Below are 20,900 nucleotides of genomic sequence, written 5' to 3'. Positions count from 1 at the left end.
CCAAATAATTTGTTAAGATATAACACATATCTGCCACATTTACAGAAAAAGAATAACACAACATATTGTTATTCGTCTGCATATAAATTACTATCTTCGATTAAATACTATCCGGACGTCGAATGCTTCAAATAAAGCATATGCTAGTGCCAGACTATGTATGTAACACATGAATTGTTAAAATACAAATTTTGAAAGTATATAACACTTATTATGAATATTACTTTACGATATTATTCCAATATTGCAGATTTGCAGTCAAATACAAATTTAGATTTAAATTTATAATTCGTTGTTTTTCAAATTAGAGAAGTATTTTGATTAAATTTCAAGTAATTCCAATATAATAATTACAATTTAGCATTGAACCAAGCAAAACATACAATTCTCTCTTTTTGTAGCGGTAAGATTTATTTATTTTTAATAAGAAAATAAATAGGTCTGATAAAAGATTAAAAGTCATAACGTTTTCTCGATGGGTCCATAAGCTTTGAAGCATCAGGCCCCCGGTCACATCAGGTTGAAGGCCCACGACCCAAAATTTGCAGATTCAAATTCCAGACGTCACCTGGTATGCAAAACACGACGCACCACTAAGATGTCACCGTGTCCTGCAATCTCTAAACTGCGCGTAAAACACACCACCATTCCAAATCCAACCAGCATCAAAACCAGAAATTCTTCTCTCCCGCATACCCGCAAAGCAGAGGATAAAACCTCCCTACTATTTGAATGTGGGGCTCCCTCGGATGCCCATGATCTGAAAAGCATAAACCCAAAATTACCAAACAACGCCCGAACTCCCCGCTCCTAAAAGCGACGTGAATGATACACTAGCGGACATCCCTAAGACAAAACAACGCCGCATGACCCGGCAAGATCCACCTTTCAAATGTTGATAATTGTAGGTTTGACAAGGCTAAATTGGTCCACCAGAAAGTTATGTCCTCGAGAATCTGACCGGTCTCTCTGCTCACTCCACTCCACTCTATACAGAACAGTTGTCTGTTCTCTCATCTTTTCCATTTTGAAGACTACTTTACCTTCTTCATCTCTATCACTGTGCTCCCTCTTCAACCAGAGCAAGAGTCCCAAACCCTAACAGACCCAGAACAAAACCCATTTGAATTAACCCTGAAATTTCACCTCCACAGCAATCAAAACCGCCGTTTTTGTCTTCAGCTACACACACATTGCAGACCCATCTCAAAAAAAAAAAAAAAAAAAAAAAAACAGAGCAAAACCCCCCAGTTTCTTTCGGTTACAAATCCGAAGAACCCATCTTTTTGGCTCAGGCTTCACCACACCACGTTTGCAAAAACCCATCTTTCTACTTTGGGGTTTTGAGCTGTAAAACCCCAAAAAATGCAGCACCCAAAACCCTCTTACAAAACCCAGTCCTTCATTTTTTTCCTCTGGGTTTTAAGCAATGTACTTGTTCTCGCGACCTCAAAGTCCACAATCGAGCCCTGCTCGAACTCCGACTCCTGCAACGCTATGCTCGGCTACAAGGTCTACACCGAGCTCAAGGTCTCCGAAGTAGCTTCCCTCTTCCAGGTCGACCCCATCTCTATCCTCACCGCCAATGCCATCGACATTTCGTACCCCGACGTCGAAAACCACATTCTGCCCTCCGACCTCTTCCTCAAAATCCCAATCAACTGTTCCTGCGTCGACGGAATCCGAAAATCGGTGTCGACCCACTACAAGACCCGGCCCTCCGACACCTTGGCCTCCATTGCCGACTCGGTCTACTCCGGTTTGGTGTCGGCGGACCAGATTCGGGAGGCTAATTCGATTTCGGACCCATCGGTGCTGGATGTGGGACAGACGCTTGTGGTGCCTCTGCCGTGTACTTGCTTCAATGGGACGGATAATTCGTTGCCGGCGATTTACTTGTCGTATGTGGTGACCCCGGAGGACTCGCTGGCGGGGATTGCGGCCAGGTATTCGACTACGCTGACGGATTTGATGAATGTTAATGCCATGGGGAGCTCGGCTGTTAGGGCTTCTGATATTATTTCAATTCCATTGCCTGGTAAAATCTCTAATTTGCACATTGCACCAAGAATTTGGTTTTCGAAACTAGCATTAAGTATGATGTTCTAGGGTAGTCCTTCTCGAATATTGCTATGTGAATTTGATTATGATATGCAATTCTTCTGTATTTTGTAGCTTGTAGAGTGATTGTGCTAGTTCTTCATCAGCGTTCCATTTTAATTTGATGGTCTAACTCATTATATTTGGTTATAATTTGTGCACTCATAGGATCACGACGCATGTACATGCTAATGGATGTTAAGTTGTTCAAAGTTCAAATATCATGAAATGTTGAGTTTTTCTTTTCGGGTGGATTAGTAACTAAAGCTTTTGTTCTTGTTCTTTTAATGTGTGTATTTATGAGATCGCCATGGTGGTGTTTAAGTTTTGCTTCTCTCCGTTGCAGCCTGTGCATCAAACTTTCCTAGCTATGCCGCAGATCACGGCTTGATTGTGCCCAACGGGAGCTATGCCATTACAGCAAGTCACTGCCTTCAATGCAGTTGTGGTCCTGGGAGTCTAAAGTGAGTGATGAGATTACTTCTGTATCTGTTTCTACTTTCTCGTATGGATCTAGTATTAATCAGCTTCTTTGTGCATTTGTTACAGTTTGTACTGTGAGCCTGCTTCATTAGCAGTTTCGTGTTCAAGCATGCAATGTAAAAACAGTAACCTCATGGTGGGCAACATCACAGCGCAGCAAACTAGTGCTGGTTGCAATGTTAGTTCTTGCAACTATGGTGGTTTCGTGAATGGCTCCATAATCACGACGTATGGTTTTCCTTTCTGATTGTACTTGTTACTTATGGTCATTTTGACATGTATCATGTTCTGTTTGAATGTCAAACTGATTCCATTCCACTCTGCAGGTTGTCCACATCTCTTCGGCCTCGCTGCCCAGGTAAAATCTTAGATGCTCTTTAATATATCCACTTAGAACTTAGAAGGGGACATTACGTTCATATATAGCTTGTGATTGCATTTTAGATTTCTAGATTTTTCATGGAACATAAAGTTTGAAATGATTCTCATACTTGAACAAAATGATTTTCTTTTTCTTTTTCTTTTTCAAAAGTTGGTATATTCTCTTGAATCTTTTCTTTATAATGCTGTAAAATGCCATTTCAGTTTGAGGACTGCTTTTTTATAGTTGGTTGCGTAGCTTTTTAAAGCCTGTAGGCTGGTGGCATATTACTTATTCAGATAAAGATAGAACCAAATCAAAACACCTGCACTTTACATTGTGAAATCTTTAGATTTAATGCTTCATAGAGCTTGGACTCTGTAATTACTCTCTAACAACATTGTTACTTCAAATGCCACTATACAGGACCACAACAATTTCCACCGCTCAAAGCCCCACCCACTTCAGTAATCCGGGATGCAACATTTGCACCAGCACCCGCACCCCAGTCTGATGGCTCAATAGCAGGAGCACCCCAGTCTACGGTGCCTTCAACGACATCCAGTTCACTTCCAGGATTAGCGCCCATAGGTGGTCCTTCCGGGAGTTCTTCTGCTGCTTGCTCCTTGGTTACGCCATTGACCAATTTGCCAAGTGTAGTTTTGTTACTCTTGTGTGTCAAGTTCATGATGGCCATCTTATGATAGTTTTGGTTTTGTGCTCTGCACAGTTGCTTCAGTATTTGGACAGTCCAAAACTTGTCTTTAGTATGTTAGCCCCACTATCTATTTTTAGTGTTAAAACTAATTTTGTGGATTTGGCAAACCATGGGGCTTTGGTTTTCCGATGGGTTTTGTTCAGCTCTGCTGCCAGATTATGCACTGTGAGGTATGGACGGTATTGCCATTTCTGTAATCTATTCTTCTTGTTATCGTCCTCCAGGGCTTTAAAATATTGCCTGTGCAGAGTTTGTTTATTATGTATCGACTTGATGAATCATGATCAATATATCAGTGTTCGCTTTCAATCATCTAATACATGTAGGAGAAATAAACTCCTCAACTCACTGCCACTATCACTACTGAAGACTCAGAAGTACTATAACATGATTGCATTCTCTTGCAAATTGCAACATGTTGAATAAACCAGCAACCCTATTCATCTTTCTCCACAGACGAATTGAAGGACATTTTTTGTTCTTCACCTGTAAATCTACAATCCTTCCGACCAACCAGCCACCACCACCAACCTTTTTAATTTTTATTTTATTTTGGTGAACAAACGCATCAATCCTGGCACTTAACACAGGAGTTTGTCAACCAACTTTGTCAAAATTAGTAGTTTTTTCTTTTAATCCATTTATCGGATTTTGGATCCGGCGGTCAGATCATCAAGTTTGTTTGACCGACCACCAAACGATGTTAGATACACTTCAAAGGAAAGGGCTTTGCATGAAGAACAAATGATAATTTAGTTATGAGATTTAAAGTTTTTAAATTTGATTGATGAGTCGAACATGTTACGTATCACCGTCATTTAAAATTTGAGTTAATTTGATTAAAGTCCAAAATCAAGACCCTATATTGATTGTAGTCTGGATGAATTTTTTTGTTAATCGCGTTCCTATGACTCAGCTGCTATATTAGATTTATTTTCTTTTCTTTCTTGTTGACTCAACACCTAAATTTTTCATTCCTAATATACCCTTATTTAATATCTTTTGCACAAAAAATCAATATATTAATTGTAATCCTAAATTATTGCAATATGTTTTAATGTAATATCAGGAAATTTAATATGTTAACATTAATTTATATTATTAGTTTCTTGATTGAATTCAAAAGAAAAATCTATATATAATAAGACATTATTCTTCCTTGATCTTGCCTAATACATAGAGAATTTCTCATTCTCCTTCTTCTTCTTCTTTCTCTTATCTCCTATCAATTGTCTCATCTTATTTAAAAAAAAAAAGAATCAATTATCTTGTCTTTCAATTTTTGTTTATGTATCTGCATGTAAGGTGTATATAGTGTGTGGTTAAACTTTACCTTTATATTTTAGACATATTATGAGGTGAAAATAATTATACCACTATGTATATTATTTTGGTGAAAATATATGTCTCTGCATGAGGTAAAACCCTCATGCTCGCATACTTTTTGGTTAAATTGATTTCAAATTCTTAATTATACCTCGTGGTTAGGTTGACTTGATGTTTTCAGTTTTATGTTGTTTAGCTATGTTCATTTTATATTTATTCATAATTTTTGGAATGATTATGTATAATTAATAAGGGGTCGTGACCACTTACCTAATTTTAGTCTAAAAATTGCCCACTTGCTCCACTAAGAGTTTTTTAACCTCATTTACCCAATCTAACATCTATTGACAGTATTGCCCTCATACTCTCTCTCTCTCTCTCTAGACTCCCCTCAACCTCTCTCTCTCATCCCAGACACTCTCTCTCAATGGACCGAGTGAATCACACCCAAGCCCTCGCCGAAATCTGAATTAGACTCATCGGCCACCGCCTTCGGCGATCTGGTCCGCGCTGAGTTCTCGTTCCTCTGAGTCTGCGATCTCCGCTCACTCCTCAAGTTCCTTTGATCCGTCGCGGAGTCCGACTCCATCATCAGCATCTCCGTTCCAAACCCAATCGATTTTGGAGCTTAAAGGTCCGGCGATTTCGCACCTGCAATTTCACAGTTCCAGTCGAGCCGATCGCAATCGCAGGCATCGTCTGTCCCCTCAATAAAGAAAAAAGATTATTGCCCCTCAATAATATATCTATTGAGGGGCAATAATCACTGCGTTGTTTATTAAAGCACACTAATTTGTCAATGATAGAAACTGGTGATTTTTGGGGTGGTCTATTGGGGGGCAATGGATAGATTATAGCCCCCCAATAATTTCTAGGAGTCCCTGTTGCACTAGGAGAGCTCAGAAAGGTTCTAGAACATCTCGGAAATGAAGAGTCCTAATTGGACTAGAAAACCTATTTGCAATAGGAGTCCTGATGATACTAGAATACTTGGGAAGGCTGGAGATGTTGTGGCTTGAAGATTGTTCAAGAATGTTTTAGAATGTTAGAGTTTGCGTCACATTTAAAGATGGGCTTCGAAAATGTCTAAGTGAAGAAACTTGGCCCAAAGATTGAAGCATATGACATGCATGTGAGTCTCTAGAATGATCCATAACGTCTTGGAGGAGTCCATGTCCCATAATTATTCTTTTTGCCATGCAATATAAAGGAATATTCAAGAAGATTTCGGCAATGCATCAAAAAGGGAGAGTTTTGGAGAATATCTACTTCGTGTGAATTATGGAAAAGAAAATAAATATTGATTCAGGTTTCCTGATTGTATGTGAGTTGAATGAAGACCAAATTGAGGGAAGATGCATGGTAAATAATTTCGGCAAAGAAGACTACAAAAAAGATTCAAGATTGTTCTTTACTTTTCAAGGAATATTTTGATTGGTTGAATGATGTCATGGAAGTAGATTTCAACCGTGATACTTGGAGAGGTCGTGCACTATATATAGGAGGTTTGTGAAGACATTATACACACCACAAAAATTCAGAATCATAAACACAACTCGCCCCCTTCTCCTCTCAATATTTCGGCAATTTCATCATTCTTCGAGGTTCAAGACCGTGAAGCATCTCCATCTCCATTCAAGCATCCTTGCCGTGATCCTCATCCATTCCACCACCTTTAAAGCTTCTTGCATTCTTGAAGAATCCAAAAGTGTAACCATGAACAGCTTTTAATGTTTTCGGTTTTGCTTTGTAAAAAAATTTCGATTTCAAATCCTAAATCAATTTCGATTTCGATTCTTATTTTGGTTATATGATTTGTGATTTCATGATTGGATGAATTGTTGATTTTAGATATGTAGTTTTCGAATACTATGAAGCATGTTTTAGGTTTTAGGTGTTAATTTGCAATTTCAATGATGTTATGCATGTTTGTTAATTTTGAACTTCAATCCCACCGTTTATATGTTTATTGATCTTAGGATGCATACTTTGATTGATGAACATGTAATTGAATCCATATTAAGATTGCTAGCGGTCAAGGTCTTAATAATCGAAGTAGAAAACCTATAATTCCTTAGGTAAATTAAGAATGAGTCTTGCATGCTTGTATGGCGTTTCAACTTGTGTTCTTGGCTTGAATTGATCAAACTTCCATATGTGCATAATGCGTTGATTGTGTTCTCGTTAGTGATTAGCTACCACTAGTAATTGCGTGCTTGATAGGGTTAACTATGATGCGTTCATCTAGTTAATTTAATTAAGAGAAGTAAAAAAGATTTTGTATGCGTTCATCTCTGTTCTTGATTGATTCCTTGATATGACATGTTTTGATTCCTTGATATCCTTGATATGTGTTAGTAGTGGTTAACTCTATCTAATTTCGTTCCATTCATATAAATCTACTTGATTTTGTGTTTTGATGTGTCACATGTATATAATTAGTTGTTAATTTAGAATTAAAATCTAAAAACCCCCTTTTCTTGTGTAAATCGTAAATTTTGTAAATATATACTTTTCTTTATTTTGTCTACCATTTTATTTTGCAAGAATAAATAATCCCTAATTTCTGGTTGAGAACGATCCCTACTTATTCTTACTATATTGTGATAGAGTTTTAAATTGAGCACTAACTTTTGTGTAGGTCAATCTCTTTATTGGTTTGATGACAGAAATAGAGTTTATGTAGTGAGTCTAGTTATAAATGTTTGTATCCCACTATTTCCCAACTCCTAAAAGAGACTGATGGAGACATTGTAATCTTAGTTTCCTTCATCAATAACTGAAAGACCTCTCAATCTTCTTCTGGGAAACCTCTATTGCCATTTAAAATAGTTTTGGTAATATTAAAGAAGGATTGCCACCCTATCATTTTCTTGGTTCACCTTATAAATATTTGAATTATTGAACGATTATATTACCCAAATGCAAAATGACTAATAAGTTTAATAATTTTTTTGGTGTACGCCGTTAAATTTTCCGTTATCTTTGCAAAAAAAAAAAAAATTTCCGTTATCTTTCCTTTAGCTTTGTCAGTTTTTTTTTTTTGTAAAGATAACGGAAAATTTATCGACGTACACCAAAATGAAAGATTGGAGCAAACTTGATACACCATTCTGATAGTTATGAAAGTTGGTATACCAAAGTGTAGAAATGCCTAAAGTTCATACACCATTTGTGATGTTTTCCCTGATATAAATGTGCATGAACTTTCTTAAAAGGTGGGTGTATCCGGGAGTGCGAGGTTCTGTTTTCTCTAGAATAGGTCCTTTGTATGTCCAAAAGGACGCTCTTTCTGTCGGCCCCTTAGGAGTGTGTCGTTTCTGGTACTGCTTGCTGAATATATATTATAAAATTGGATGACCTATTTCGATCAAACAAAAAAAGAAGAAGAAGAAGAAGAAAGAATAGCTACCATTCATGGAATGATTTACACCAAAAAGATCACAATCATTTTAGGGCCGACAAGAAAATACCTTGACCATAGAAAGCTTAATGTTAAAGAAGGAAAACCATGTTCATAAAATACTTGACATTACATACAAGAGCCATAACCATAGAAGCTTTGGTGTTGAAGAAAAACATTATCAAAAAATTGCTTTAGAAAGATTCTTAATTTATAGGAATGATTTACATTAAATATGGTATTCAATTTCATATCAATTCCATAATTTTATATGGGATCAATAAGAATAATTTAAGAAGGGAAAATTTCACAAATGATCACTCAACTATGACTCATTCGACTCTTTTGTCGCTGAAGTTTCAAATATATCACTTTGGTCACACAACTATTACATTGTCAATCACTTAAGTCACTTTATTAATTTTTTCATTAAAAAAAATTATAAAAAATACTCTTTGGGTGATTTAAGTGATTGACAGTGTAATAGTTGAGTGACCAAAGTGATATACATCAAATATGATATTAAATTACTAATCAGATTGCTAATTTTAATCATATTAATTCTTTCTTTTTATGTGCAAAGACATTCAATAAAGACATATCAGTCATATAAAAAGGAAAAATTAATAACGATTGAGTCAGCAAGATGGAAAAAGAAATAAATTTGAAGTGACAGTTGAGTCATTGAACTGCAATTAACAAGAAAAATTGATGTGGACTACGATCAATATGGAGTCTAACTTTGAACTTTAATCTAATTAACTCTTAAATTTTTTCTCTAAAATTGACAAAATAAAACATGACATCAAAAAAAAAAAAAACTTTTTTGTTGTAAATTAAATTTAAATTTGACTGGAAAATTCTGATGTGAAATTATGTATTTACGCGAATTTTATTTTTCTTTCCTAAATATATAGATGGTGTTTTAATCGGTAAAGAGCAGTCTCAGTATCTGAAGCACACAAAATTAAGAAACGGCGCGCTCCTGTAAAATTCTCAATCGCCGAAACCAACTTTCCGGTACCGTTAACGCCAGCGATCGCTTTTCCGACGGGTCGCCAACCCAGCAATGGCTTCGGTCCCTTCAAAGCTCTATGCCGGTCTCTCTCTCTCTCTCTCTCACCAACTCCCTCAGTTTCCACAAAGGAACTCTTCCATTGTTAATCTCTAAGCTTTCGATTCTGTTGTTGCAGATGACGTCAGCCTTCTGATGGTTTTGTTAGACACCAACCCGTTCTTCTGGAGCTCATCTTCTCTCCCATTCTCCAAGTTCCTCTCCCACGTAATCTCCACCCTTCCATTCCCTAAACCCTAATCCTCTGTTTGCTTTATGATTTAAAATTGAATTGAGCAAGAACTCTAAAGTGTTTTTGGTTTTACAGGTGCTTACATTTTTGAATTCGATTTTACTGCTCAATCAGCTCAACCAAGTAGTGGTTATTGCTACCGGGTACAGTTCATGTAGCTACATCTACGATTCTACTTCGGCTCCGAGCCACGGCTCTGATCAAGGAAGAATGCCTGCGCTTTGCTCTAATTTGTTGCAGAAGCTGGAGGAATTTGTGACCGAAGATGAGCAATTGCTCAAGGAAGCCTCAGCCGAAGGGACTCCTTCTTCGCTGTTATCGGGGTCACTGTCAATGGCTCTATGCTGTATCCTTTGTGTCAGTGCTTGTTTTTGTTGCATTATAAGTTTATGAGTAGAGTTCTGTGTTGGATGAAATGGTAGCCCTGAGAGTCTGTGGTAATGCATATTGTGAATATGAGAGTTTCATTCGAGCTAGTAAGGACAGTGCTAGTTTATTTTGTCTGAACATCTAGTCTTAAAGTTTGCTTAACTATATTCGATTTGTAGATATACAGAAGGTTTTTCGATCAGGACCAATGCATCCTCAACCCCGGGTAAGTATTACTGTAGTTTGTTTGTGAACTTCTCTAGCTGATGAATGGTTCATGATTTGATGATTCACAAATGTGTTATAGAATTATGCAACACTATTGATTTGATGTCAATCTATGAGCTGATACCATGTACATTGTAGCCCAGTTTTTTTTTCTCTGGTCTCAATAATAGTTCTGCAATGCAAAGAAACATGTTTAATGGGGGATTGTTTGGTGGGAATATTTCATCATTGTCATCAACATAGTGACATTGAAATTTTAAAAAAATGTATATTAAGCCTCATAGTTATAATTGTTAGTCACCAGGTTGTAATATAATGCTGCACTTCGTTGCAAGTGATCAACACACATGGAAGTGGCCTTTTTAAATAACAGAGTCATGAATTGTATGCAAATGAGGTCTATTGAAGCATGTATCTCCTCTAGGTATTAGAACGGCCTTGTGATACTATTTTTTGCTGTTGCCTACAAGATGCTAACTCTTTCATATCTATGGTGATTGCTAAGTGTGGATAGTTATGACATTTAGCTTTGCAAAATAGATGTATGTGATATTGCGTTTGTATGTCAATTTACATTCCTTTCACAAATTTTTACCTTATAAGTTGTCTGACTAACATATGGGAGACAGATTTTATGCTTGCAGGGATCGTCAGATGGACCTGACCAGTATGTTCTTTCCAATCTCTTGCATTGCTCATTTTCATTCCCATCAAAACTCTTACATTGGAGGTTTCTTTTAATGCCCCTTTCAGATATGTTGCAATTATGAATGCAATATTTTCTGCACAGCGTTCAATGGTATGCGTTTGATCCCTTTCTTGTTTCTATTTTTTTATACATTAAATTGGATTGTAATGCACTTACTCTTTATCATCATTTAGTAATCCCTATTTAAGAAGTTTATTAGGTTGCAAAGCATATATATTTTTTATTGTTGTTTACCATATTAACCCTTTTTTAGTATTTTACAATTGACTTGGCTTTGACAGCCATTCTTATGAATTTTCTGAAAATGAAGCAAGTAATAACTTCATTTTTATCCACTGATGTAAAGTAGTGACTTACTATAATGTATGATCTTTGAATTTACTTTTCCAAAGATGGTCATATCAGTGAAATTAATTTAAACCCAAAGATGGTCATAATCGTCTGACCTTCGGTCCCATGTGCCCGCCCCGTCCCTCTCTCTCTGTCCCTCTTATCATTAGGTGTCTCACTTTGATGAAATGAAAATGTTAATTTTGTTCTACTTTTTCAGAAATCTAGACTTTGCCCTAAAGTTGTAATATGTTATTGCCTATACTTAACTAGTTTCTCCATTACCAGCAACATTCGATTCTTGAATTTGCAGCTTAGGAGCAGTCTAATGTATCAGTCATTTGCTTCATTTGCAGGTTCCTATAGACTCTTGCTATATGGGCTCTCATAACTCTGCCTTCCTACAGCAGGTAGAGAGGGTTTTTGTAGCTGTGATAGGTTGTTGCAGATTTTGGTACGTGGTTATGTCTATTCTTATGCTGGTTTTACTGAATGCTTCTGATTGATGAGTAACAGGCTTCATACATTACTGGTGGTGTATATCTGAAGCCCCAACAACCAGATGGACTGCTTCAATATCTTACGGTAGGTTAAGAACTTAATTGGGTGATGTGTAATATGTTGTTTTAACATACTTTGCTTCATACCTTCTGTTGAGTGAGGCCGAACAAAATTGGCTGAAGCTGAGTAAGAATTTTAACAAAGTCATGAATTTGGTATAAGATCAACTAGGCTTTCTAATTTTAGTTTTTTAGCAGAACTAAACATTACAACTTCATCTCTCTTTCAGCTGAATATTAGCATAAATTTGTTATTTATGGACTCAGCCTATTAATCCTCTTTTCTTTTGTGTCACTATTTTCAGTTTATATTCAGTCTTTTATTCCTTTTGGTTTCAACTATTTAGAATAATGTATTTTTTCATATGCAGACAGTTTTTGCCACTGATTTGCATTCCCGAGCATTTTTACAGCTTCCCAAGTCTGCTGGAGTGGATTTTCGTGCTTCGTAAGTAAACTACTTATGTTCATCCATTTTACTGTTTTAATAATGTTACTTATTAGAAACATGGGGTTTTTCACCTCTCATGTTATTGTATAACTAGTATTCTCCTTGTGGTGACTATTCTTTTATGAAATCTGGAAAATAAGTTGGAATTATGTCATTTAATTGAAATTTGACCTCTGGTCCTACTCAGAAGTAATAACTCTTAAGTTTCAAAGTAAAATAATAAAATCTGGAAATTAAGGTGTGTGCAAGGAGCTAGTATCATTATTAACATTTAACATATTCAATAGGAGCAAAGAGGGCATGATATGTCCCCAAAACTTTGTGTAACAATTGGTAGGACTTCAGACGTGCTTCAGGCCTGGTTTACAGGAAACTGCAAAATGCAATTTCGCTTTCTGATATGGTGTATTAGTGAGCTGTACCTATAGGTTAGTTGCAATGTAGGTACACTTACAAAAAATGGCTACAACAGTACAACGTGAAAGAGTCATTTCGATATACATACCCTGTGTATTGCCTCATCTATTAATTGCATGAATTTTGCAGGTGCTTTTGCCATAAAAAAACAATAGACACAGGCTACATTTGTTCTGTGTGCTTGTCCATATTTTGCAAGCATCACAAGAAATGTTCAACTTGTGGGTAAGTTACTTTCTCAACATACACTACGGTACGAGAGTTGATTTGTTAAACTGATTTTCCTCTGGTGTTCTTAGTATCTGGCTATCTGCTTTTCTCTGAGGCTGGTAATGACTTGTGACCAAAAACTAGGAACTCAAATCACAAGAGATAGTCACCGTTACTTAATGTTCATTTAATTGTTTTTAGTTTCAGATAAAAGTCACTACATAATGACACACTTGACAATGTGTAACCAAATGTTTATCTTGTATAGTCAACAATTCATTGGTTTATCTGTTAAGAAGATTGACTGAATCCAGCGATGCAGAGATGCTTTTACAACTGTTCATTTTCTCTTGATTGAGTTGTGGCTTTGGGCATCTTGCAGGTCAGTATTTGGTCAAGCCCAGTCAGAAGTTCCCTCATCAACCAACAGAAAAAGAAAGGCTTCAGACACCTGATGATTGTATCTAAAAACATTCCTGGTATCTTAATTGGATTTTGTCTATGGTCTCTGAGTTATCATTAGTCTATTACTAGATCGTTTTTGTTCACATTTGCTGGCAGTGAGATTGAGAGCTATCACAAAATCATTTTTGTTCACATTTACCGGTCGTGATATGATATTTCTGAGAGCTGTCACAGAGCCCAAGCAGAGCATTTTTTTTGGGGGCAAAATGAGATCCGGCCATCAAAGTGAAGTTAGACCCCATTTATGATTTATTGTACCTGGCCTCATATTAAGAGGAAGTACAGAGAATATATACACAATTAACAGATTTATTGTGATCTTAACCCACCCTTTTTGTACTACTTAATTTATTACTTTGCGTCGTAGGAATTGCAATTTGTCACTCAAATAGTTCAACACTCTCTTAGGATCTCCAAAGAACACATTGACACGTACGGTGAGTAGAATCAATCAATATTTCAATGCCATAAACCAATCATGTTGCAAATACAAGAGCAAGCGCTATTTACAATTATTTATATCAGCTAGACACAGTGCCAAGGATAAAATATTGTACAATTCAGTTGCAAGGGAGCCCCTCACATTGCCCTCATAAGCACTTTGCTTGTTGTATGCACCCCCATCGCGGCAAGCCTTATTACAGCACGGGTCCTATACAACCTGCAATGAAAATTGGTGTGATGTTATATCTTGAGAGGAGGGAGAAAAAACACTACAGTAAATGAGATACAATTTGATTTGACAATGGTTAGGAAACATGTCTTATGAAATATTCCAAGCAAATGTAAATGCTCTCTCTCTAACCTCAATGCTCAAGGAATGCTAATACTAGCATCTCAATCAATTGCAAAACACTATATTATGAATGTAGGCAAGAAAAGCTCACCCGGCTAGAGCAAGTCCCCAGGTGGACAAGGCATAAAACAGCTTCCCAGCATGCCAAATACCCAAAACCTTCTCCAATTTGCTCACACCACCCATTGCTTTTGCTACAACTGCAAATTAGATTCACAAGGATGAGTTACATAGACTCACTCTCTTCTGTCAACAAAATCATCGAGGACGAGACCACATTTTCATAAGCCTTTCTCAAGAATGAAGATACGTGGCAGAGATCAGACTTAGAAATGATGTCTAGTTTCAAAGATATCACCACCACATTAGAATAGAGACATCAAATTCCTAGTAGGAAAGACGAATTCCATTTACTTGATCATACATCTTCCAAGAATAAGATCTGATACATCAATCTTATTCATTCTATGCAACAAGGACAAATCACAAACCAAATGGCACAGGGTTCCATATCTATGAAAGGTATAGGATTACCAACGCAGGGCGTTGTTGAGCATGTAGAAACATGACTGCCCCATGTTGGAATAACAAGTTGCTAACCTATATATTTTGAGTTTAACACACTAAACAAATTTCAAACACAGAGCCAATTACTCCAGAGAGAACTTGAAGAAACTTACTTTTCTGCAACTCCTCCGGTGTCATATTCTGCAATTCCAATGAAGAAAAGTTAGACGACATACAAACAAACAACGAATCTGGATAGCAAGTGAAGAGGTTAAGTGGATACATACCCCAGCTTTAGGGTTCGACATAATACACTTGGCCATAAAATCTGCAACCCCATCCACCACATGCTCCTCGCTAACAACCACATAACTATCATTGTCGATTCCACTCCTTTCCTCAACATTCCCCGGAAGCATATCTTCCGTCACCCAAACCCACCAACTCGGTTCTTTCTGGTCAACATTGATGAGAATTTCAGCTTCCTCCAAATCACTCCCTAAGTAACCCCAAACACACAGATTAAAACAAGTGACAATGCAAGCTATGCAACAACCATGGCTTCTTAGGGTTTAGGCATATGGAAAATCTACCTGTAGCAACCTTGAAAGGAAAGTGATTGCAATCCACAGATTTCTGCTGAAGAGCTTTAATTCTCGTCAAGAAGTTTTCAGAATTCACCGTAGCTACAAGGCGGGCATACAGCTAAACCACCACAGTTACAGTTAGAATTCCACAAATTTCATACAAATTGAATTGAAACAGTATCGGAAATCAATGCTTACGTCAGGAGGGCAATCGTTCAATAGAGTAGGCGATTCAGTTAGGTTCTCGAGCAGCTTGAGATTCTGCTCCAGAGATTTCCTCAGCCGCCGATTCTCAGCTCGCAGCGCCTCCAATTCCTCGTCGGAAATCGCGCCGGCCTTGGTTTCCTCGTTGTGCTCGTGCTCGTGTTCGTGGTGGAGGTGGTGGTGGCCGTACTCCATGGCCGTCCACGCCACGTCAGCAACCTCCAGCACCGTCTTGGCGACCTCTACGGCTCCGTGTCCTCCCATCGCCGCTCTCTGAAATTTCGGGACGACCTTTCTCCTTCTCTCTGCCTTATCGATGATGAGGTGAGGTCTCTTCGCTGGAAAATATGAGAGGGCAATCTCGCAATTTACTCCAACTCCGCGGTTTTTATTGCTTCCCTTCAAACGACGCCGTGCGGGAGACGCTTTATCATAACAAACCAAACGCACCGTTTTGACCCGTCGGCCTCGCACACAAAAACCCCTTTTTTTTCATTTCAGTCTCCCCCTTCCTTTTTCAAAAAGCCACAGAAGACGAAGAGGAAGCTTCAATCAGTCGCAGAGAGAAATTGAGAGAGAGAGAGGAATGGCGGAGGTGGTAGAAGACAGCGAGGCTCCTTTGAAGAAGGAGGAGGAGGAGAGGAGCGATATGGAGTCGAAGATATTGGATGCTATGCGGGCACGAATCCCACACTTCAAGGAACAATCAGAGTGAGTCTCTCTTCTCTCTCTCCACTTTGCTGCTGGAAATGTTAGGGTTTTTGTTTCGGTGATGGAAGTAGGGCAAAACAAACTCTGGGACTCTGTACTGAATTGTTGAATTTGTTTGGTTTTAGGGTTTAATTATGAGTATCATTGACTTGATTAAGAGATGGTTTTGTGTTCTTGTTGAGGGATTCTGCAGCTGTTGCGTTTTCTAAATGCTATTGAGGTTCATATATTGGGGTAAAGAGAGTGCATTTGTGTACTCGGGTTAGGTCAACTCTGTATTTTGGTGAAATCAAAGCACACATTTTTCACCCTTCTCTACACTTACCAATTCCAAAAAACCAACTTTGAATCCTCACAAGCATTTCCCAGTATTGGTGGATTATATGAATCTTCAACAGTTCTTGCCTAAATACGAATGGTAAAGATGGTTCCTTTTGCTTGTAGAGTTGTAGGTAAGTAAGACGGTGCCTTGAATTGTAGCATTTAAAACCATACCTTCGGATCATTGAACGATTACCAGTGATTGAAATGGTTTTAAAGGGGAGCTCAAGAAGGTCTGCAGTTCCCTTGGAACATCAAAGTGAAGTGAAGTGCATGTGTATTTAGTTTAGGACAACTAGTGGATTTAGTGTTTAATTGTTGGTATTTTCTTTTAGCTATGCATTACTCGAACATTAGGCTCTCGAAAGGATCAATGGTTTCGGTAGAATTGTATAAATGCTTTTGGAAATCGGTTCAACTGTATATATATGTTCAGTAAAATTGAAATGGATGCATGTAGATTAAAGGTTCATTTAAAATTTTGGTTCTGAGATTGAACATGCGAGGCGGGTCTAAGGTTGAATTATTAATTTACTATCTTCTTAAATGCAGTTCTTTGACCTTTGTGAATGTACGAAGAGTATTAGAGAAAGACTTGGGTTTGGAGCCATCTGCATTGGATGCGCACAAAGGATTTGTCAAGGAACATTTATTGAAGGTATCATTTGTCAACATTTTATCCTTAATTCATTATGGCTCTTTTACTTAGCCATAACATCCAACACCTCTTTTGTTTTATTTCAAGCACCCTGATATGGTTGAGACTTCCAAGTAGTTTAATTTGTCCTTTTCATGAGATTTGATAATACTGTTTTAATCCCAGTTTTTCATTTAATCCCTACTTGTGTCAGTAGAAAAAGTTGCATGCATGAATATTCTCCTTAGTTTTTATCAGGTAACATCATTTTTGCAAAAAAAAAAAAAAGACACAGAAATTTAATAGTCGTCAAAGGGGGAGACCGGGAGAGACTACCTGGTAGTTTTAATTCTTCGAGGGATTTGGTTTAGAAGAAACATGCATTATTTGTTACAAGGACTCTTGGATTCACTTCAGAATTTCAACTATATGCAGTATTAGATAAATGAGAAACTTGGGGCCCACAGCTTTTCTGTCAAAATGTAACAAAAAACATAGGAAAATTAGTTTCGTATCTTTTGAAATAAGTGTAAAGTTTAGGAGTGTTGGGAAGATTAATTGCGTAGTTGGAGTTTTTCTGCTACGTTTATTAGGATGTGGTGGTTGTTCTTGTTAAAAAAGAAAGAGAAAAAAAAAGAAAAGAGCACATAGTGGCTGTCTCTAGGGTTCCCCTTAATTAGTCAACAATTAATAAGGCTTCCAGTCAAGTAAAAAAAAATTTGCACAACAAGCCGACCTAGGAGACCAATAAAGTTGAGTTATAGGCAAGTGATGTTTAACCAAGACTGTGATAATATGAGCATCTTCAAATGTCATTGGCTGATTCTATCACCATAGCCAAGAGTTCCTTACCTTACCCCACTGTTATAATTTAGATTTTTTTTTCATTTTCTGATGGGAGTAATGCTTTAACGTATTCAAACCTGTTAACTGTTCATTTTATTTCTTTTATTCTAAAATTCTAGTGCTTAGAAGGCGCTGGTGAGGACAATACCTCAAAGAGTTCTGGGCAGACTGATGAAAAAAGTCTGATTAAAGGGGAAGCAGCAGATTCTATTGAAGGGCATGAATCGAATAAAGATATGAAAGAAACTAGCTCAGCAGATGAGGAGAAGGTCGAAGACTCTCCTGCATCGGATCTTCTAACAGGGCATAAAACAGCCAAATCAAAAACTGAGGGATCTAAAAGCTCCACCAACAAAAAGGCTCCAACTGAGGCTATGATAAAGTTAGCCCTTGGAAAAAGAGGTTCATATATCAAAGCTAATACCGAGTATGTTACTTCTTTTTTAAAACTGCTTATAATTTATTGATTTCTATTGCAATACTATACCGATTCTTTGTGTATGCTCCATCTCCTTTTGCTTTAATCTGCAACGGCATCTATACAATCATCACCACTTCTCTCCTCTCTCTCTACAGGAAGCTTACTATGGGTGAACTTCGTCGAGTTTTAGAGAAAGATCTTAAACTTGAGACATATAGTCTTGATCCTTACAAGAAGTTTATAAATCAGCAATTAGACGAGGTAAGATAATTATTTCCTGCCAGGAGTTGCTATACATCTACTATCTACCATTTTGTCATTGTCTAGATATATTTCTTTTGCAGGTTTTAGAATCTTGTGAAGATCCTGAACCTGTCAAAAATGTTAAGAAAAATGTTAAGAAACCTCAGAGAAAAACAACTCCTGAGGAGATAAGTGAAGAGAGTTCTGGTCCTGCAGATAGTGAAACTGATGAGGAAGAAGATGTAGTGAAACCTAGAAAAAAAAGTGTTACAAAAGGTAAGATGCAGAATTCTGACGGGCTGAAGAAACGGAAAAGATTGGCAAAGGAGACCAACATCTCTGGAAAGAAGCGGATCAAGTCTCTTAAGGCAGATTCAGAGGAAAAAAGTGATGCAAAGGACGGTGGAAATGTGTCTGAAGATGAAGATTCTCAGTCATCTGCTGAAAAACCTGTGAAGGTTGTTACTTTGCATATCTCTGTCCGTTAAAAGGATGTTGGGTTTTTTTATTTATTAAATCATACTTTTTATCAAAGTGCAGAAGAAAGAAGTTTCAACACCTGCGTACGGTAAACAGGTGGAGCATCTAAGATCAGTTATCAAAGCTTGTGGAATGAGGTTTTTCTCCTTTAACTTGCTTCTTAAAAAAACTGCATCCTTTTCACTGTTTTTGTTCTGATGTTTATTTTCTTTTATATAGCGTTCCCCCCTCAATTTACAAGAAAGTCAAGCAGGTGCCTGAGAACAAACGTGAAGCTCACCTGATAAAGGAGTTAGAGGACATACTCGGTCGAGAAGGGTTATCTTCCAGTCCCACTGAGAAAGGTGAGATTATTGAAATGTAGCCTTTCGTGGTTATGTGGGCTGTGTGGATATGGTTTGATAGTCTAAACATACAAGATGCTATAAAGTGGGATTCCAATAATTGAAATGGGCAGTTTACGTGTGTTCATCTTGGCATTTTTTATAGGGTATTAACGTGGATGTTGTGGCATGATGTTGCTTGAGGTACTTAAGAAGGCTGAATCATAATCATTGGTTCATTCTCATGTATTGTGCATGCCAACATAAATCCCTGTAGATGCCATCAGTATTTGTGGATAGGGGTGACATGGACTAGGACTGGTACAACATAACACATAAAATCAAACTTCTCATACACTATGGAAATTTTGAAGGTCTTAGGTCTAGTGGTTCTCTGTAGTTGTTTCTTGTTTGCTTAAAACTATATTAGACATTATGCTAGTAGTGTTACTCAACTTCCATGAATTTGGTCAGGGATCTAACTCTAGAGACTATGGTCTTATGACTTTTCAAGTTTTCATGGTGGTATAGTATCTCACCATCCATCTACTGTCTGACGTGCACATTCTTGCAATTGCACATCTTATCTCAGAAATCAAGGAAGTCAAAAAGAAAAAGGAGAAGGCTAAAGAGCTGGAGGGCATTGACATGAGTAATATTGTAACGAGTTCACGTAGAAGGTCCACGACTAGTTTTATACCTCCTCCCAAGCCCAAAACACCAGTTGATAGTGATTCTGATGCTGAAGATACAGATGATGACAATGATGAGGAAGAGAATGAGGTTGAGGACGAGGATAATAGTAGTAGTGATGGCAACCATAGTGATAAGGGTAAGTGTTGATTCATAACTTCATATCATGTGCTTCCTATTATAAATGGCACCTAGGGCTATGAGGATAATAGTTTTGTAATTTATATGTTGCTTCTGCAGTGTAAATACAATTTTTAGATTGGGAATTATCATTTAATTATAGCTGTAATTACCAGTTTTGAATTCCTATTTTGAAGTGGTATAATTAGTATACGTATACATTACTGTGCTGTCAGTGGATTTTAGTCTTTCAGTTGCATTCTTTAGCTAACACCACTGGAATCTTACAAAATATTTCCTTTATTTATGCAGATGATGGTGATGATGACAGTGATTAAATTTTGCAAGGAGTAGATTTGCAGAATACTAGCAAATGAGATTTAGTTTCTGTACCATTGTTGTACAATGTAGACCCAGAATAGCATTATTATGGTTGTGAGACCAAATAGCAGTGGTGAAGTTTCACTGACAACTTTCAGTTATATTACCTGTAAACTACAGGCAGGAAATTGCTGTCTTTGGTGGTTAAGAACAATGCCCATTACTTTTTAAGACTATTTTCACAGTACGGAAA

At 37.3% G+C, this 20,900-nt stretch overlaps 4 protein-coding genes across 7 annotated transcripts; 3 read left to right on the top strand and 1 right to left on the bottom strand.

Moving 5' to 3' along the window:
- Positions 1–967: 967 nt before the first annotated feature.
- LOC112169212 (lysM domain-containing GPI-anchored protein 1) lies at positions 968–3,974 on the top strand. The gene is made up of 5 exons (XM_024306206.2): positions 968–2,038; positions 2,447–2,564; positions 2,650–2,811; positions 2,910–2,941; positions 3,371–3,974. Exons 1-5 carry the CDS (start codon positions 1,366–1,368, stop codon positions 3,646–3,648), a joined length of 1,263 nt encoding a protein of 420 aa, XP_024161974.1. The 5' UTR covers positions 968–1,365; the 3' UTR covers positions 3,649–3,974.
- A 5,355-nt stretch (positions 3,975–9,329) lies between these two features.
- LOC112170078 (general transcription and DNA repair factor IIH subunit TFB4) lies at positions 9,330–13,761 on the top strand. Of its 3 annotated transcripts, XM_024307224.2 has the most exons (12): positions 9,330–9,491; positions 9,585–9,673; positions 9,774–10,044; positions 10,247–10,293; positions 10,925–10,962; positions 11,049–11,094; positions 11,691–11,744; positions 11,851–11,919; positions 12,266–12,342; positions 12,892–12,987; positions 13,355–13,451; positions 13,534–13,761. In XM_024307224.2, the coding sequence occupies exons 1-11, from the start codon at positions 9,461–9,463 to the stop codon at positions 13,425–13,427; spliced, it is 891 nt and encodes a 296-aa protein (XP_024162992.1). In that variant the 5' UTR covers positions 9,330–9,460; the 3' UTR covers positions 13,428–13,451; positions 13,534–13,761. The 3 variants fall into 3 exon arrangements, 2 of the variants coding, with proteins under 2 accessions (XP_024162992.1, XP_024162991.1); XR_002925017.2 differs by having other exon boundaries at positions 12,270–12,342; positions 13,355–13,755; XM_024307223.2 differs by having other exon boundaries at positions 13,355–13,761.
- Positions 13,762–13,875: 114 nt separating this feature from the next.
- Positions 13,876–15,893, bottom strand: LOC112170080. Its single transcript, XM_024307225.2, has 6 exons — positions 15,526–15,893; positions 15,334–15,445; positions 15,028–15,239; positions 14,914–14,941; positions 14,325–14,433; positions 13,876–14,098 (listed from the first exon to the last, which is right to left on the bottom strand). The coding sequence occupies exons 1-6, from the start codon at positions 15,793–15,795 to the stop codon at positions 14,017–14,019; spliced, it is 813 nt and encodes a 270-aa protein (XP_024162993.1). The 5' UTR covers positions 15,796–15,893; the 3' UTR covers positions 13,876–14,016.
- A 98-nt stretch (positions 15,894–15,991) lies between these two features.
- On the top strand, positions 15,992–20,900 carry LOC112170077 (glutamic acid-rich protein). 2 transcript variants are annotated; one of them, XM_024307221.2, is made up of 9 exons: positions 15,994–16,242; positions 17,116–17,221; positions 18,166–18,473; positions 18,623–18,728; positions 18,812–19,168; positions 19,251–19,327; positions 19,410–19,534; positions 20,106–20,345; positions 20,639–20,900. In XM_024307221.2, exons 1-9 carry the CDS (start codon positions 16,118–16,120, stop codon positions 20,662–20,664), a joined length of 1,470 nt encoding a protein of 489 aa, XP_024162989.1. In that variant the 5' UTR covers positions 15,994–16,117; the 3' UTR covers positions 20,665–20,900. The 2 variants fall into 2 exon arrangements, with proteins under 2 accessions (XP_024162990.1, XP_024162989.1); XM_024307222.2 differs by lacking the exon at positions 20,639–20,900 and having other exon boundaries at positions 15,992–16,242; positions 19,988–20,107.

The sequence above is a fragment of the Rosa chinensis genome, chromosome 6 (assembly GCF_002994745.2).
Source record: "Rosa chinensis cultivar Old Blush chromosome 6, RchiOBHm-V2, whole genome shotgun sequence".
NCBI lineage: Eukaryota > Viridiplantae > Streptophyta > Magnoliopsida > Rosales > Rosaceae > Rosa > Rosa chinensis.
Note: the sequence above shows the minus strand (reverse complement) of the source record. Positions and strands in the feature narration are given on the sequence as shown.

What these genes read in the sequence shown, in the direction of transcription:
- LOC112170078 (XM_024307224.2), top strand. Translation starts at nt 9,461, where the DNA reads ATGGCTTCGGTCCCTTCAAAGCTCTATGCCG. An exon ending in TTTCTGCACAGCGTTCAATG is followed by an intron (nt 11,095 to 11,690) that starts GTATGCGTTTGA and finishes CTTCATTTGCAG; the next exon opens with GTTCCTATAGACTCTTGCTA. An exon ending in ACTCTGCCTTCCTACAGCAG is followed by an intron (nt 11,745 to 11,850) that starts GTAGAGAGGGTT and finishes GATGAGTAACAG; the next exon opens with GCTTCATACATTACTGGTGG.
- LOC112170080 (XM_024307225.2), bottom strand. Translation starts at nt 15,795, where the DNA reads ATGGGAGGACACGGAGCCGTAGAGGTCGCCAAGACGGTGCTGGAGGTT. An exon ending in TGAACGATTGCCCTCCTGAC is followed by an intron (nt 15,446 to 15,525) that starts GTAAGCATTGAT and finishes GTGGTGGTTTAG; the next exon opens with CTGTATGCCCGCCTTGTAGC. An exon ending in TCCTTTCAAGGTTGCTACAG is followed by an intron (nt 15,240 to 15,333) that starts GTAGATTTTCCA and finishes GGGGTTACTTAG; the next exon opens with GGAGTGATTTGGAGGAAGCT.
- LOC112169212 (XM_024306206.2), top strand. Translation starts at nt 1,366, where the DNA reads ATGCAGCACCCAAAACCCTCTTACAAAACCCAGTCCTTCATTTTTTTC. An exon ending in TGTGGTCCTGGGAGTCTAAA is followed by an intron (nt 2,565 to 2,649) that starts GTGAGTGATGAG and finishes CATTTGTTACAG; the next exon opens with TTTGTACTGTGAGCCTGCTT. An exon ending in TCTTCGGCCTCGCTGCCCAG is followed by an intron (nt 2,942 to 3,370) that starts GTAAAATCTTAG and finishes GCCACTATACAG; the next exon opens with GACCACAACAATTTCCACCG.
- LOC112170077 (XM_024307221.2), top strand. Translation starts at nt 16,118, where the DNA reads ATGGCGGAGGTGGTAGAAGACAGCGAGGCTCCTTTGAAGAAGGAGGAG. An exon ending in TCAAGGAACATTTATTGAAG is followed by an intron (nt 17,222 to 18,165) that starts GTATCATTTGTC and finishes CTAAAATTCTAG; the next exon opens with TGCTTAGAAGGCGCTGGTGA. An exon ending in TATATCAAAGCTAATACCGA is followed by an intron (nt 18,474 to 18,622) that starts GTATGTTACTTC and finishes CTCTCTCTACAG; the next exon opens with GAAGCTTACTATGGGTGAAC.